General features: G+C 45.2%; 1 protein-coding gene across 1 annotated transcript in view; it reads right to left on the bottom strand.

Annotated features, from left to right (window-relative positions):
- ppl (periplakin) overlaps positions 1-15,525 on the bottom strand; it is a 69,763-nt gene that overhangs the window by 16,425 nt on the left and 37,813 nt on the right. The window contains exons 7-14 of the mRNA XM_059653877.1: positions 14,821-14,928; positions 12,842-12,937; positions 10,156-10,278; positions 8,635-8,781; positions 7,078-7,232; positions 6,207-6,304; positions 5,086-5,115; positions 2,335-2,492 (exon numbers count right to left, since the gene is read on the bottom strand). Of these exons, the coding sequence (XP_059509860.1) occupies positions 2,335-2,492; positions 5,086-5,115; positions 6,207-6,304; positions 7,078-7,232; positions 8,635-8,781; positions 10,156-10,278; positions 12,842-12,937; positions 14,821-14,928 (915 nt within the window). The remainder of the gene's footprint in view (positions 1-2,334; positions 2,493-5,085; positions 5,116-6,206; positions 6,305-7,077; positions 7,233-8,634; positions 8,782-10,155; positions 10,279-12,841; positions 12,938-14,820; positions 14,929-15,525) is intronic.

Below are 15,525 nucleotides of genomic sequence, written 5' to 3'. Positions count from 1 at the left end.
TCTGCAACCTTCGGGTGGCATCGTTGTGGCACTGCAGGAGGCCCAGGATGGACATGTCGTCTGAGGAATGGGAGGGAGAGTTGAAATGGTTCGCGACTGGGAGGTGCAGTTGTTTATTGCGAACCGAGCGGAGGTGTTCCGCAAAGTGGTCCCCAAGCCTCCGCTTGGTTTCCCCAATGTAGAGGAGGCCACACCGGGTACAGCGGATACAGTATACCACATTAGTAGATGTGCAGGTGAACATCTGCTTGATGTGGAAAGTCTTCTTGGGGCCTGGGATGGGGGTGAGGGAGGAGGTGTGGGGCAGGTGTAGCACTTCCTGCAGTTGCAGGGAAAAGTGTTGGGTGTGGTGCAACTGGAGGGGAGTGTGGAGCAGACAAGGGAGTCGCGGAGAGAGTGGTCTCTCCGGAAGGCAGACAAGGGTGGGGATGGAAAAATAGCTTGGGTCGTGGGGTTGGATTGCAGATGGCGGAGGTGTCGGAGGATGGTGCGTTGGATCCGGAGGTTGGTGGGGTGGTACGTGAGGATGAGGGGGATTCTTTTTTGATTGTTATTGCGGGGACGGGGTGTGAGGGTTGAGTTGCGGGATACGTGGGAGACACGATCGAGGGCACTCTCGACCACTGCGGTGGTGGGGCGAGTGGGGAAGGGGGCGGTGGCGGAGTTGTGGTCCTTGAAAAACGAGGACATCCGAGATGTCCTCTTGCTCTGGATTCTCCACCACAGGAGATATCCATTCCACATGCTCCCTGCAAAGTCCCTTCACAAAACTTCCTTTTCCAGCCCTTCCACAGTAATACCTGGAATGGATGGGTTGTCTAAGTGTTATACCTTCTTTGAACTTGTCTCCAATGCATTCACATGGATTTTTAAAATAAAGTGTTCAATACTGTACACCATTAGTTCAGGAGGTGGTCTCACCAATGCCCTGCATAACAGGATCAAAATCTCTCTACTTTTACATTCAAAAAGAGGTGAACATGAATAGAACCTGATCAAAAAGTATCTTCTGTAGTGAAACTTACCAATAATGGCAAGCGTAAGATAGAACTTTCAACAATATGACCAGACACTAAGCCTTATCAAAGCATTTCCTGATTTCCAAACTAAGTAACTGCAATTAGATTTGATATTTGCATAATAAAGGTTTGTCTTCATAATTTGAGTTTAAGTGCGATTGGTGAGTGAAGGATCATCATCTTGGTACTGAATCCCTTTTTCTCCTTATCCTGTCCCAATTTCAGAGCTATTATTAGTTTCAGGCAGCTGGATATGGAAAGTTACGATGATCACAATACTGCCCAACCCCGAACATTGAAGCTGGTGTGTCAAAATGGTCATTGACTTACACCCAGACTCCAACATCTCTACAGAACAAGTAATTTATGTGCATCTGCTTGGATTCAGTCTATTCTGTGAGGCGGTATACTCAAAGTTCAAGATTAAGACGAGGATTTAATGCATAATCCAGGTGGATAAACTTACACTGCCTGAAGGTGATGTCTCTTGAATGAGAGGCATGCTCTCCTAAGTGGATGAATAAGGTCTGAATAATTTTCTGGAGAAGGGTCTAGGCTCGAAACGTCAGCTTTCCTGCTCTTCTGATGCTGCTTGGCCTGCTGTATTCATCCAGCTCTACACCTTGTTATCTCAGATTCTCCAGCATTTGTAGTTCCTGCTATCTCCGAATAAGGTCATATTGCATTACTTAAGTGTTCCTCGTGTCCTAGCCAACAGTTAATACCCCTCAACAAACACCAGTGAAACAGTTTACCTTGTCAGTTATCTCAATTCCATTTGTACAAATTGGCTGTTGTTTTTCCTGCAATACTACACCGGGAAGGAGCATCATGAGCTGTGAAGTAGGTGTGAGCTTGCTGTTTTATTCTTTGATGGGATGTCCTTGTCACTCTTATGGCCAGCATTTATTACCCATATATAGTTCCCTTGAACCGAGAGATTTGCTGGGCAATTTCAGAGGGCAGTTAAGAGTCAACCACATTGCTCTGGGTCTGGAGTCACATGTAAGCCAGACCAGGTGAGGATGGCAAATTCAATTAATATAAAAGGATATTAGTGAACCAGATGGGGTTTTTAATGACAATTGACAGTGGTCAATATTGAATCAGCTTGCTTAATTACAACTTCATTACCTGAATTCAAATTTTACTCACTGCTGTGGCAGGATTCGAAGCCATGTTCCCACAGCATTAACCTGGGCTCTACTGTCAGTCAACTGACCATACCGTTGAGTTATTGCCTCACCCAAAACTCTAACCATGCTTTATAAATGCAAGTTCTTTCCTTATAATTAACTCTAGCAACGGGGCTTACCTTTAGATCCTGGATACGGTCCTTGCTGTCCTGGATGGGCTTCTTCTGCTCCAGGGGTGGCCGTGTACAGGACTGGATTGCCTTCTCCTGTTTGGCAACATCATTCTGAATCTTATCCAAGTCTGATAGCAGTTTCAGACATTGCTGGTCCTGGGTATCTGACCACGCATAATGAAATACAGTTAGAACATTAAAATTGGAGATTCATGTTAATAGATAGTAGGAACTGCAGATGCTGGAGAATCTGAGATAACAAGGTGTAGAGCTGGATGAACACAGCAGGCCAAGCAGCATCAGAGGAGCAGGCTGATGTTTCGGGAAGGGTCTAGGCCCGAAACGTCAGCTTTCCTGCTCCTCTGATGCTGCTTGGCCTGCTGTGTTCATCCAGCTCTACACCTTGTATCTCCATGGTAACACCCTGTTACTATGCCACTAAGATGTAACCATAACAACCAAGTCATCTTGAATGAAATGATATTTTTTGCACTCTCCCCTTTTGTTTGGTGCCCATTCTTTAGCAGTTTTGCTTGTTAATAGGTTTCATCTCAATAACCTCATCCAGTACAATTTCGACGAGTTCATTCTCAACGAGCAATTTGCAGCAAATCATTAGAACTGGCAGGATTTCAACATTTTCACAGGAAAGGAAGGAATCTCGTGGGTGCATTTAACCCCATCCGACAGATTCCAAGGCTTGCATAGTTACTATTTGCTCTGGTATATAAACTGCGATCGACATCACTTCACAATCACTTTTTATTTTAGTGCATGCCTTTAGGTTCAAGACGGATTGCTGGGGGAGGAGACAAAATCATGAACTGCGTCTGGACTTGGACTGTGTTATAACATTGTTTGTTACATCTTAGTACTAAATACTACATAAACATAAATAATCTTGTTACACTATTGCTGGTTGCACTGTGTGCTGGTCAGCCTATTACACACCTCACTGCACTTGTATCCCTTTTCCTCCTCCTGCGCCCCGGGCAGTTCATGTATATTCTCTTGTGGATCCTATAAACTCTGTCCACACTGTGGTATTTATGCCTAATGGAGAGCAGCTCAGTGAAATCATCACAGGGTTGCTCCAGGGTCCTAAAGCCCTGTTTTCATGAGACCAAAAGATGAGCATCCAAAGTGACAGCTAAATTATTTTTACAGTACACTTAGCATCAACTAAAACTGGTAGTTACATCATTCCTATTTGTACACTTCCCAACAGGAGAGATTCGGTTAATGCAGCTTTTGCATTCATTGGAATTCACAGTAGATGAGAATGATTTCCTCTAAAAGCATATTATTTTGATAAAGTGACTCTCGAATTTAACAAAAATGAATGTTGCTAATTTGCAAAAGACCCACAAACTTGTAGAGATGATGTTCTGACTTTGGCCAAGACGATAAAAGTGTATTTATTCAATCATATTGGAAGCCTTGCTGCCTCATCTGGTAAATCATTCACAGCCACAAGTCATAATTTTTTAACCGGGGGAGCAGGATCTGCCAGCTCATAACACTGGTGATGCTTTTACAAGCAGTCTATGCTCAACTGGGTTTAAATAAATTCCACTTTCATCAAATTACAAGCAAGAATTCACTGTGTAAACAACTAGAGACTAAAGGCTACTCTCATGAGCCGGTCAAAAGACCACAAGCCATTATTTACACAAACAGTCAAGCATTTATGAAATTGTTGATCATAACATCTTTCCAATTAAATATTGGGGAGATCAAAACCATTGATTTCAGCCACCAACACGAAGATTATTCCTGTATCACTCATTTTTAACCCCTTCTCTGGTCTCTGTCTCATGGTTGAGCCAGAATGCTGGGAAACATAGCATCCTGTTTGACCCTGAACTGAGCTTATGATTCCCCCTGCCCCGTATCCTATTTGCCACAAATGCCACTTTCTTCCATCTCTGTAACGTCACTGCCGTCTCTGCTCCTGCCTCAAGCCTGGCTACCGTTTAATCCCCTGCACATCCTTTTTTTATCACCACCCGATTACACCATTCAATTACTCTTCTAGCCAGCGTTCCTTCTTTCACCTTCCATACTGACCTCATCCAGGACCCGCTGCCCCTAGCCTAACTCGCAATATTACCATTTGGCCATCATCCCTGTACTCTGCAATCTACGTTTATTCCTGCACTATGGATCCCTCAGTTTAAATCTCTTGCTCAAATCTCTCCATGGTCCCACTCTATTATCTCTGCAACCTTTAGAAGACCACAAGAGATGGGACAAAAAGTTGGCCACTCAGCCCTTCGAACTGCCCCACTATTCAATGGGATCATGGCTGAATCGACATTCCCCAAGTCCGCATTCCTGTCTTGTCCACGTAACTCCCCGTTTCCCAAATGATCCAGCTCTACAATTCTTCTTGGACCCAGTGACCCTGCAACAGTGGTCTCTTCTGCATCCCCTATTCTATTCTCCTCGCTATTGTCAGCGATCCAGACCCTAACATCTGGACTTGCTTCCATAAACCTTTCCATCCCTCTATTCCCCTGAAAGATTCACTTTACATCAAGATTCTTGAGCCATTCACCCCAATATCCTCACATCTCCATCTTTGGCTTTGTGTACGCGTTCATTAGGTTACATTCCCAGGAAGCACTTTGAGACAGGCTCCAGTGATAAAGGTTCGAAATAATAACAAGCCGCTGATATTAACAATAATTAAATTACAACAGTCAAAGAAAGTGCATATAAAACCCAGTGGTGCAATACAAAAATGTTACATACTTGAGACAGGAACCTGGGGGGTCTTCACCACTGTGAAAAAAATAAGAAAAATAACAATATCAATGGAACATGTGCTATCTGTAATAAAGGATCTGATAATAACCCAGTCATATCTAAAGTTGCACCAGGAACCAGCAAACACAGGGAGGTGGGGGGTTTTGGTAAACATTCACAGGGAGTTAACTTGCAGGTACAGCACGTAATTAGAAAGACAAATGAAATTTTAGATTTCATAGCAAAGGGGCTTGAATGCACTAGTAAGGAAAACATACTGCCATTTTTAAGCGTTTTGGTAAGATCACACTGGAGTACATTGCAATGCTTTGGTCTCGTTGCCCAAGGGTGACAGATTTTGAGTGCTAAGGGAATCAAGGGATAGAAGGATTGGGCAAGAAAGTGGAGTTGAGTAGAACTTCAGCCAGGCCTGTATAGCCCATGCCTGCTCCGAGATGTTATATTCTTGCACGCTTGAGAAAACACTGACGCTCACTAGAGATGTATCTGAGAATTATCGTGACAGTGAAATTTCATGCGATAATGGTGAATTTCCAACGCATTTTCTAGAACTATAGTCAGTGCCCGAGCCTCAGTGTTAGTGAAGGATTCAATGCAATAGAAAAGGTTGGAAATTGCACTCTAGGACAATTAGGATTCAAGAGAGAAAGATGGCTTAATCTTCAACTAGAATCTAACGCACACTCTTTATTGCAGAATTTCCAACACTCACCATTTCTTTTTAACCATTCTGCCATTCTAGTCTAGTCAGTGTTAAGAACTCCTAGTACGGTTGTCCATCATATTATGGTCGACACACTCCCTTAAGGTATTAAGGAGGTCTGTGGGTCACCCAGCTCCAACCAGCACTAACCATAACGTTCGGACTCCCATTGCTTTCCACCCACCAAACCCAGCAGAGAGAGAGAGAGAACATGAAGAAGGGACATGCGGATTTGGGAAAAAAAAATCACATGGGTAGAGAGATGAGTCTGAGTAGGGTGGGCTTTACTACTCAACTAGCCAGAGACTGATGTGAAAACTAAATCCATGGGGAAAAGTCGTTCAATTGCCCAGTCCCCTTTGAGAATACCTTCACTTTACTCTCATTGCGTTCAAACACAGACCTGGTTTGTTAACTTGGTTAATCTCGTTGAAACGTTTCTGGAGAACGTTCTTGGTACTGCCACTCTTCTGTTTGACACTATTGTATTGATTGGTGATGCTGGGTGGGAAAAAATAACAACACAGACTACAGTGTGAACCACCAAATACACAGCTGAGAAACCGCTCTATTTAAAACAAAGTATATACCAACTCATCAACATAAAGTTTGATTGAAGATAAACTTGGTGGAAGATCAGTGAGTATTGACTGATGCCCCAAGTAAGGGTGATGCATTAACTTGAGGCTAACTTTCTTGGACCTCGAAGTTTTTTTTCTAATACGTCTTCCTTCCTTTTTGGCTTGTTGCCCACGAGGTGCTATCTCACAGCTATGTGGTGCAACTGAACGTAGATAAGATGGCCAGTCTAGCTAGGATCGCCACCTTGTGGCTTGTGCCAGTGCCATCCTCATTCAGCACTGGCTAGCAACTACTGTATAAATGTCCTGGTTTGGACTGTGTTCCAGCAACACTGCACCTCTCCCCTACTCATCATCCATCCCACATTCTTCTAAACAGTCACATCATACTCAAAACATTAACTCTGTTCGTCTCTCCTCAGTTGCTGCCCGACCTGCTGAGTTTCTCCAGCATTCTGTGTGCCTGGATTCATTCTGCAATGCCAGTATTGTTGGGGGGGGGGGGGGGGGGGCGGGGGTGTCAGAATCCACAGTTTAAGAATTTCTGTTTCATGCCTTCCCTGGAAGCTAGCCTTTTCTGGAAATAGGCTGTGTCTGCTGACATTCACACACCCACCACAGAGAAAGGATGAGTTAGGTTCCACTTCCAAAAGTTTGTAAGATACAAGCGAAGAGGGTAGCTTCTGGACTTACTCATCACCAATGGCTACGGCCTCAGGGTCAGTCGGAGGAATAATAAAACAAACAGCAGGAGCTTTCTGTTTCTGACCAGCCGTATCCGACACTTCCCAGTGAGTTCCATTGAGGTTCTTATTCAATGTATATCTCTCCCCACGTTGGATATGTGTCTGCAAAATGAGGAAACAAAAGAAGCCCGTTAACAAATTTCCAGCTCAGTTTAAGGCAACTACACCTTGATACTGCAAGGAATTCACAAGACAAAACTCTAGTAAAACTGTCAGAAAAAAAACACAATTCCTTAAATCTATGGTTTGATAGGCAGTAAAAAGTAAGGAATCACGGTAAGTGGATGGAGTGATGATACAGCTCACACACAATCTCATTGGCTGGCTTGAGGGGCTGAATGGCCTCTTCCTGTTCCTAAAATTCTCTTCTGCCAAAGCTAAGTGACTCACTACGTTGGTAATCTTGCGATGTGCAACTTGGTTCGGTTCAGAAACAGATTGAATTGCTGTGTCTTCCCACACCACGTTGAGCCTCGTACCCATCACCCGCTCCTCCACGCTGCAGGCACCACTCACGGTAGTTCCCCTGACTGTCAAACCCAAGGTGCCATGTGAAGATGGCAGAGTCGGCGCCAACAGAAGCAGACTTAAATTTGGGAACCATTTCAAAAGCAAGTGCTCCTGTAATACAAGAGAGCCACATACCACACCCTGACAGTTGGCTGACTGCCTGGTTAGCCTAACAGATAAGATAAACAAGTCAGACCAACACTTCCACTTCCTCAGAAAGCGAAGGCATGTCCACACTGAATCGTACCAATTTTTATAGAAGTTCCATGGGCAGCTTCCTATCTTTTTGTTTCTTTACTCATTCGTCGGATGGGGGCGTTGCTGACCAGGCAGCATTTATTGCCCATCCATAATTTCCCCGAGGACAGTTAAGAGTCAACCACACTGCTGTGGGCCTGGAGACACATGTAGGCCAGACCAGGTAAGGATGGCGGTTTCCTTCCCTAAAGGGCATTAGTGAACCAGGTGGGTTTTTCCCGACAATTGATTCATGGTCATCATTGGATTCCGAATTCCAGATACTTAATGATTGGAAATTCCACCACCTGCCATGGCAGGGTTTGAACTCGGGTCCCCGCAACATTATCTGGGTCTCTAGATTAACAGTCCAGCGATAATACCACTAGGCCATCACCTCCCCAAACTGGGTGCATCACAGCTTGCTATGGCAACATGCTCTCCCCAAGACTGTGAGAAGTTGCAGAGTTGCAAACACAGCCCAGTCTGTCACAAAGTAATGGAGTCACGTGTAGGCCAGCAGATTTCTCTTCACTGGAGAGCCTTAGTGGCCCAACTGACAACAGTTGCATCTTAGCCATTAGATGAGCATTTAATTCCAAGCTTCATTGAATGCAATTTTCACCATTTGGCAAGGTGGGATTTGAACCCATGCCCCCAGAGACATTCGCTTAGGGCCCTGGTCTGGACGATACCTGTATGTCATCACCCCTTCCCGAAGATTCATGTCAGACAAATTCAAGAGGGAATTTCTTACTTCTTCAGAATCGAAGTCACAAAGAGCCTCTACTGGGACGGGTTTGGGAGGGTTGGCGCGCCGATACTTGAGAGGCAGCACCTGCTGGCTACGTTTCTTCAGAGTTTTCACTGCGTCATCGTACTTGTCCAGCGCTCGATCCTGGTCCTGTAGTGAGTGAGGCAGCAATCATCATTAGCATTGAGTAGCCTTTGGGCCTTTGCAATAAAACCAACCCCCTCCCCACTGCACCCACTCCCCCCACACCCCACCTCCCCAACTGAGCATTGCTGTGAAGTGGCTTCTGTTGCCATGAATAATGATGACAGTCCCAATCTAACCCGGGGGCACTTGTTATGTAACCCCGAACAACAGTTACACCTTTGTTTCTAAGCTATTAACTTCAACGTACTGCATGCCCGAGTAGTGAGGAATCTTCCAGATGATGTTAAGAGGTTTCCTCTGCTGCTTCTCATGCCTTCTGGGGTAAACTGGTTCAATGAAACAATATGGGAAACGGCTTCAACCGCCAACATCTGGCCCATTTTCTATAACATGGGGCTGGGAAATTGAAGAGTCCAACAGACCAGACATCTTAGTCCCTAGCACCTCTCCTAGCTTCAGACTTGTAACATAAGGCACAGGTGGCAGGGTTGTGTGAGTCTACCATAAGCTCAGCTCCAAGTCTAAGCCGGGAAAAGAAAAGTTAAAAACTTCATTGCCTCCAAATTTCTCTCCAGCGGACAATGTTATACAAAATAAAGTGGAGTGCGTTTTCTTGTAATCGATCGTGCGTTGCAAGGTCTCAAACTCACGGTCGGCAAAAATCTGCTCTAATGCTCTTTCTTGCAGCACTGGAGCCTGAATAATGTGCACGCCCTTCAACGGCTGCTTTGAGTCAACGACCAGCATCAGTCATCCTGAGGCCAAAGGGGTTGATGACACCAACGCAACACAACGGCCCTGCACAGGCCAAAATGATGACCGTATAGAGGTTTACAAAACCATGAGGGTTGAATAGCAAGTATCTTTTCCCTCGGGTGAGGGATTTCAAGATGAGGCAGCATATTTTCACGGTAAGAGGAGGAAGATTTTAAAAAGATATGAGGGGCAATTTTTCCTTTCTTAAAAAAAGAGAGTGGTTCATGTGTGGAATGAACTCCCAAAGGAAGTGGTGGGAATTGGTACAGTGACAATGTTTAAATGACATTTACATAAGTAAGTTATGTAATTAAGACATGTTTGGAAGGATATAGGGCCAAACACAGGCAGGTGACAGGTGGGACTAGTTTAGTTTGGGATTATTGTCAGTTTGGACTGGTTAGACTGAAGGGTCTGTTTCTGTGCTGTAAGGCTCTATGACTGACTGCAGAACAACTGAAGTTTAGGAACCGGTCAGTGTGTCAGGGCCAAAAAGATCATGTTTAACAGTTTTAACTTGACATGGAGGGGCGAGTGGGATTGACCCATTTTGGGTCACCCGTTCTTGAGGGGGGGTGGTGGGGGGAGACACCTTGCAATGATATGGACAGTTCTACTTACTTCAAGGTCACGCAGCAGAGTCTGAAGCTGGAATTCATCCTTGAATTCTGGATTGTACTTCTGATCCAGATCAGTGTCAACTTTCTTCAGAAGATCCTGCATGTCCTTTGCATCTTTGTAAAACTAACGAGATTGAAATAGAAGAGATACAGGTGTCAATCCAGGTAGTTTGTGTTTGATTCAGACAGCATGGCTTCACCACTTTCTTAAGAAGCTTGAGAATGTTGGGTATTCTTGATGTTGAAATAATAATTTATAGACTCTCAGTTAAGAATAACCGTCTCCTGGTAAACCCTGACTCTGTTCACAGTCTCACTCACTCCTTACTCCAACAGTTCATGCTGCCCTTTGCTCTTCTCCTTCAGCCCTGAATTGTTGCTCACAGCTCCTGCATTCGCCTCCGCCATCTATTGCAGCATTTCCCCTCTCCCCTTCAATGTTATCTCTTCCCATCCTCCTCCTCCTCCTCCTCCTCCTCTTTTTTCTCTTTCCAGGTCTGCTCCTGCCTCTCTTTGCCATTGACCTATAGAGGAAGTCAATGTTGTTTGAATGGAGAAAGACTGCAGAAAGCCACAGGGCAAAGATTTGGGATTCTTCGCCCACGACTCTCAAAATGGCTAGCATACAAACTCAGCAGGAAATAGGGAAGGCAAATGTGAATGTTGGCCTTTGCTTTAAAGGAAACGGAGTGTAAAATTAGGGAGGTTTTGCTAAAACTATACAGGGCACTTGTCAGACCACAGCTGGAATACTGTGAACAGTTTTGGGCCCCCTGTTTAAGGAAAGAAATAGTGTCATGGGAGATAGTCCAGAAAAGGTTCACGAAGCGGAGACTGGGTACACAGAGGCTGTCTTATGAGAAAAAGTTGAGTAGGTGTGGCCTGGACTCATTAGAGGAATGAGAGACAACCTTATTGAAACATATATGATTCGCTATATGACTAGACAGTGTAGATGCAGAAGTGTTTTTCTCCCCGTATTTGAGAGTATCTAGGACCAGAGGGCATTCTCTAAGAATACGAGTCATCTGTTTAAGACAGAGATGAGAAGTAATGTCTTCTCCCAGAGAATAGTTGATCTGTGGAACTCTTTACTGCAGAGGGCTGTGGAGGATTCAAGGAGCACATTCAAGACTGAGACAGACAGATTTGTAAATCGGCAAAGGAATCAAGGGTTATGAGGAGAAAGAAAGACAAATTATTCATTCTCAGGATGAGGGAGTTGCTAGCTAAGACAGCATCTATCCCTAATTGCTCACCAGGCAGTTAAGAGTCAACCACATTGTGGCATCACAAAGTAATATTGAGCGATCAGATCAACAATGATCAACCATTGAATGGCAGAGCAGACTCGATGGGCTGAATGGTCTTATCAGTGGACAGAAAACAGGTCAACTTGTTGCTGGTCATCCAATGTTGCCACTCACAGAAATGGGGTGCACTTTCAGGACTGAGAATGGAAATTCCTCTTCCCCTTTAAACAGCAGGGCAGGGGAGGAGCACAATTTTATAATGGCTGGAAAACATGTATGCGACTCTCTCCCAAAATTAAAATGGGGTATATGGCACGTGCTGTAAACAGAACCAAGAAGAGCTGCACTAACGGGCTGCAGATATCTGCACAAATTTTGTTTGTTGTGTGGGCATGTATAGCATTAAAATAAAGATAGGTGCATTAGCCATGGGAAATGCAGGGTTACAGGGCTAGATAGGGAGATGGGTGGGATGCTCCTCGGAGAAACAATTGACGTTTTTGCCACTAAGACAAATTTTTATGGAATTTAAATTTCACCATCTTCCATGATGGGATTTGAACCTGTATCCCCCAGCCTGGTCCAATGCGATTCTCTCTCTCCCACTACCGATCCCACCCCATGCCCCACAATCATCATTTCTGCTGGAATGATGCCAGTGAGCTCTTGCACAGGAGGAGCCCTGCATTAACTTTGTAACACTCTGGCATGAGTGGCATCCTTACAGCAGCGCACAGGCTGCAGTGGTTCAAGATGGCATCTCACCGCCCACTTTACCAAGGGCAAGACAGGAATGCACAGTAAAACCTCGCTCAGCCATTGATGCCAACACTCGCGAATGAATTCTTAATAACTCAGAGCATCCCAAATTCACATGATGCTCAGATTGGACCTCGTGACTTGGATTCATTGCAGAGAAATGCTACAAGCTAAAATTATTTCTCAGCATGTATTATCCCAAAATATCTCATGCTCTTTGGGACAACCAGACTGGGGTTTTTTTGTGTTTTACTTGGGATTAGTCTTTATGACAGACAGCCAGGTTTGAGGATTGGTTCTGAAATTGGTGACACGGTTTCTTTATCAGTGAGGACATGAGAGATTTGAGACAACATGGAGGGGACGGAGATGATATGGGATGGGTGGAAGAGGATGAGGGAGCATATAAATAATGCTAGGAGCTGGGCTACTGTCCACAAGAACTAAGGCAGGCCTTTGGACCTCAATAGACCCCATCAGCCCACACTCAAAATCCAAGTCTTGTCTCCACAAAAATCTCTTCAAGATGGGAATGGGGTCCAGAGGTGGATTTGGGGCTCGGGCAGGAAAAATCCGGGTCGATGTCTTTACCCTCCCAAGGGAGAAGAACGGTGATGGAGTTCAGCTTATATGGTGGGGTTTTGTTTGTCCCTCAGAGTCGGTGATCCCTTTTACCTTGTGGTAGTCATCCATGTTCTTGAGGTGGTTCTCCTCACAGATTAGCAGGTTGAGGTATTCTTTCCAGTCAGCATGAACAGCTTCCATGTGAGCCTGAACGAGAGTCATAGAGTCATAAAGTGATGCAACACAAACAAGGCCCCATGGCTGATCAAGTCTGTGCCAAACTATCTACACCAGCCCCACTTTCTAGCACTTGGCCCATAGCCTTGAAATGCTAATCCAAGTACTTTTTAAAGCCTGTGAGGTTTCCTGCCTCTAGCACCTTCCCAGGCAGTGACTTCCAGATTCCCACACACTTTGGGTAAATTCCTCAAAACATCACTCGACAATCCCGCTCCGTTAGAAAGAGAATATTTAACATCCACTGAGTTGACTGGTTTTGAGTTGGGACCAAACGGAGTAACACGTATAAAACAAGTATCAGGCTGCCTGACTGACTGTACAAAGCTGGGCAGTCGGGGAATGGTAACCAAATAATTTGTAGTGGGGGGGGGGGGGGGAATGGTAACTAATCAAGTTTGTAATGGGTGGGGGGGGGGGGGAAGGTGGGAGGGAATGGTGGCTAACCTGTTTGTAATGGGTGTGGGAGGGAATGGTGGCTAACCGGTTTGTAATGGGTGTGGGAGGGAATGGTGGCTAACCGGTTTGTAATGGGTGTGGGAGGGAATGGTGGCTAACCGGTTTGTAATGGGTGTGGGAGGGAATGGTGGCTAACCGGTTTGTAATGGGTGTGGGAGGGAATGGTGGCTAACCGGTTTGTAATGGGTGTGGGAGGGAATGGTGGCTAACCGGTTTGTAATGGGTGTGGGAGGGAATGGTGGCTAACCGGTTTGTAATGGGTGTGGGAGGGAATGGTGGCTAACCGGTTTGTAATGGGTGTGGGAGGGAATGGTGGCTAACCGGTTTGTAATGGGTGTGGGAGGGAATGGTGGCTAACCGGTTTGTAATGGGAGTGGTGAGAATGGTGACTAACCGGTTTGTCAAGGGGAGGGGGGATGGTAACTAACAGGTTTGTAATGGTTGGGGGGGAATAGTAACTAACTGGTTTGTAATGAGAGGGGGTGGTAACTAACTGGTTTGTAATGAGAGGGGGTGGTAACTAACTGGTTTGTAATGAGAGGGGGTGGTAACTAACTGGTTTGTCTAGGGGAAGGGGGGGGGGGGGGAAATGGTGACTAACCGGTTTGTAATGGTTGGGGGGGGGGGGGGGTGAGAATGGTGACCAACCGGTTTGTCAAGGGGAGGGGGGTAATGGTAACCTACAGGCTTGTAATGGGGGGGGGTGGTAACTAACAGGTTTGTAATGAGAGGGGGTGGTAACTAACAGGTTTGTCAAGGGGAAGGGTGGGTGGGGGGGGGGGGGGGCGGAGGAAATGGTAACTAACAGGTTTGATGCTGAACAATCTTGACAAGGTGGACATGGAAAGGACGTTTTCTCCTGTAGGTCAGTCGAGAACTAGGGAGACACTGCTGTAAAAATACGAAATATAAAACGTGCCTTTCAAGATAGAAGTGAATTTCTTTCCTTCAGACGGCTGTACAACTTTCTCCCTCCAAAGACGGTAGAAGTGGGGTCAATGAATATTTTTAAGACAGAAACGGACTGGTATTTGCCGGGCAGGGGAGTCAAAGTGGGTATTGGGTGTAAATGGAAATGCAGAATTCAAAACACAAACAGGTAGCCGTGACAAAATTGAATGGTGGGAGTAGGTTTGTACAACTGAATGATGTATGTTTGTTCCTATTTCGGATGTTAGTTGATGCGTTGATGGAATGCACTGCCTGGAATTGTGGTGGAGATGCTTTTAATTGTGGTAAGGGGAGCATTGGATGATTATTCGAGTAGAAGTGGTGTGCAGGGAAAGTCAGAAGATTGGCCAAAAGGGGACAGAATCAGTGCAGGTCCAATGAGATAAATAACCTCCTTCTGCGCTGAAGAACTGTGATTGAGTCGCAGTATCATTGCGGATTACCTCGATAGCATTCTTCCCTGGGTGATTTGCTTGTAGCAGTTTATTGCCTTCTTCATGCAGTTTATTAACGGTCGCTTCTTTCGCCTCTAGGTGTCGGCCCACAAAGCTCTGCAAACACGCAAATACACATAGGCTGATTACCAGCAATGACCACCATCTGCCTCATCCTGCTGGAGCAGGGGAACAAAATACAGTAGAACTGGTGAAAGAGGATCCCCTTGTCTACTTCAAAATGATGCTCCACCGTGGCCAGTATGTTTTTTTGCAAGTATTAATGTTTTTATTTACTGTCTTATCCCACTGGTGCTGATTCATACAGAGCTACAGCTGCAGTGTACAGAAATAGAATTGCATTATTGTCTTGACACGAGCCTTAGTTTTTTGACCTGTTGTGTTGATCCCATCAGAGCTGTAAAATTGGACACTGTGACACCTACCCCAAGCGGTTTGGGGGTAGGGAGAGCGGTAACTAACTGGTTTGTAGTGGGAGCAGGAATGGTGACCAACCAGCTTGGAGCTGATTACCAACTGGGAGAATCAAAAAAAAAGACAGTTTTTTACTAAAAGTTAAACATCTGTCTGCATCACTGTTTCCATTTTGGAATATTTTATTTTAAATATTAAACTGGTAGGTGTATGTTTTATAAAGAACGCCTCAGGGCACTACCACAGAGTGGTCAGCTTCAGACGAGATCGCTCAGCCCG

The sequence above is a fragment of the Stegostoma tigrinum genome, chromosome 23, assembly GCF_030684315.1.
Source record: "Stegostoma tigrinum isolate sSteTig4 chromosome 23, sSteTig4.hap1, whole genome shotgun sequence".
In the NCBI taxonomy this organism is placed as follows: domain Eukaryota; kingdom Metazoa; phylum Chordata; class Chondrichthyes; order Orectolobiformes; family Stegostomatidae; genus Stegostoma; species Stegostoma tigrinum.
This window is presented reverse-complemented; position numbering and strand designations above follow the sequence as displayed.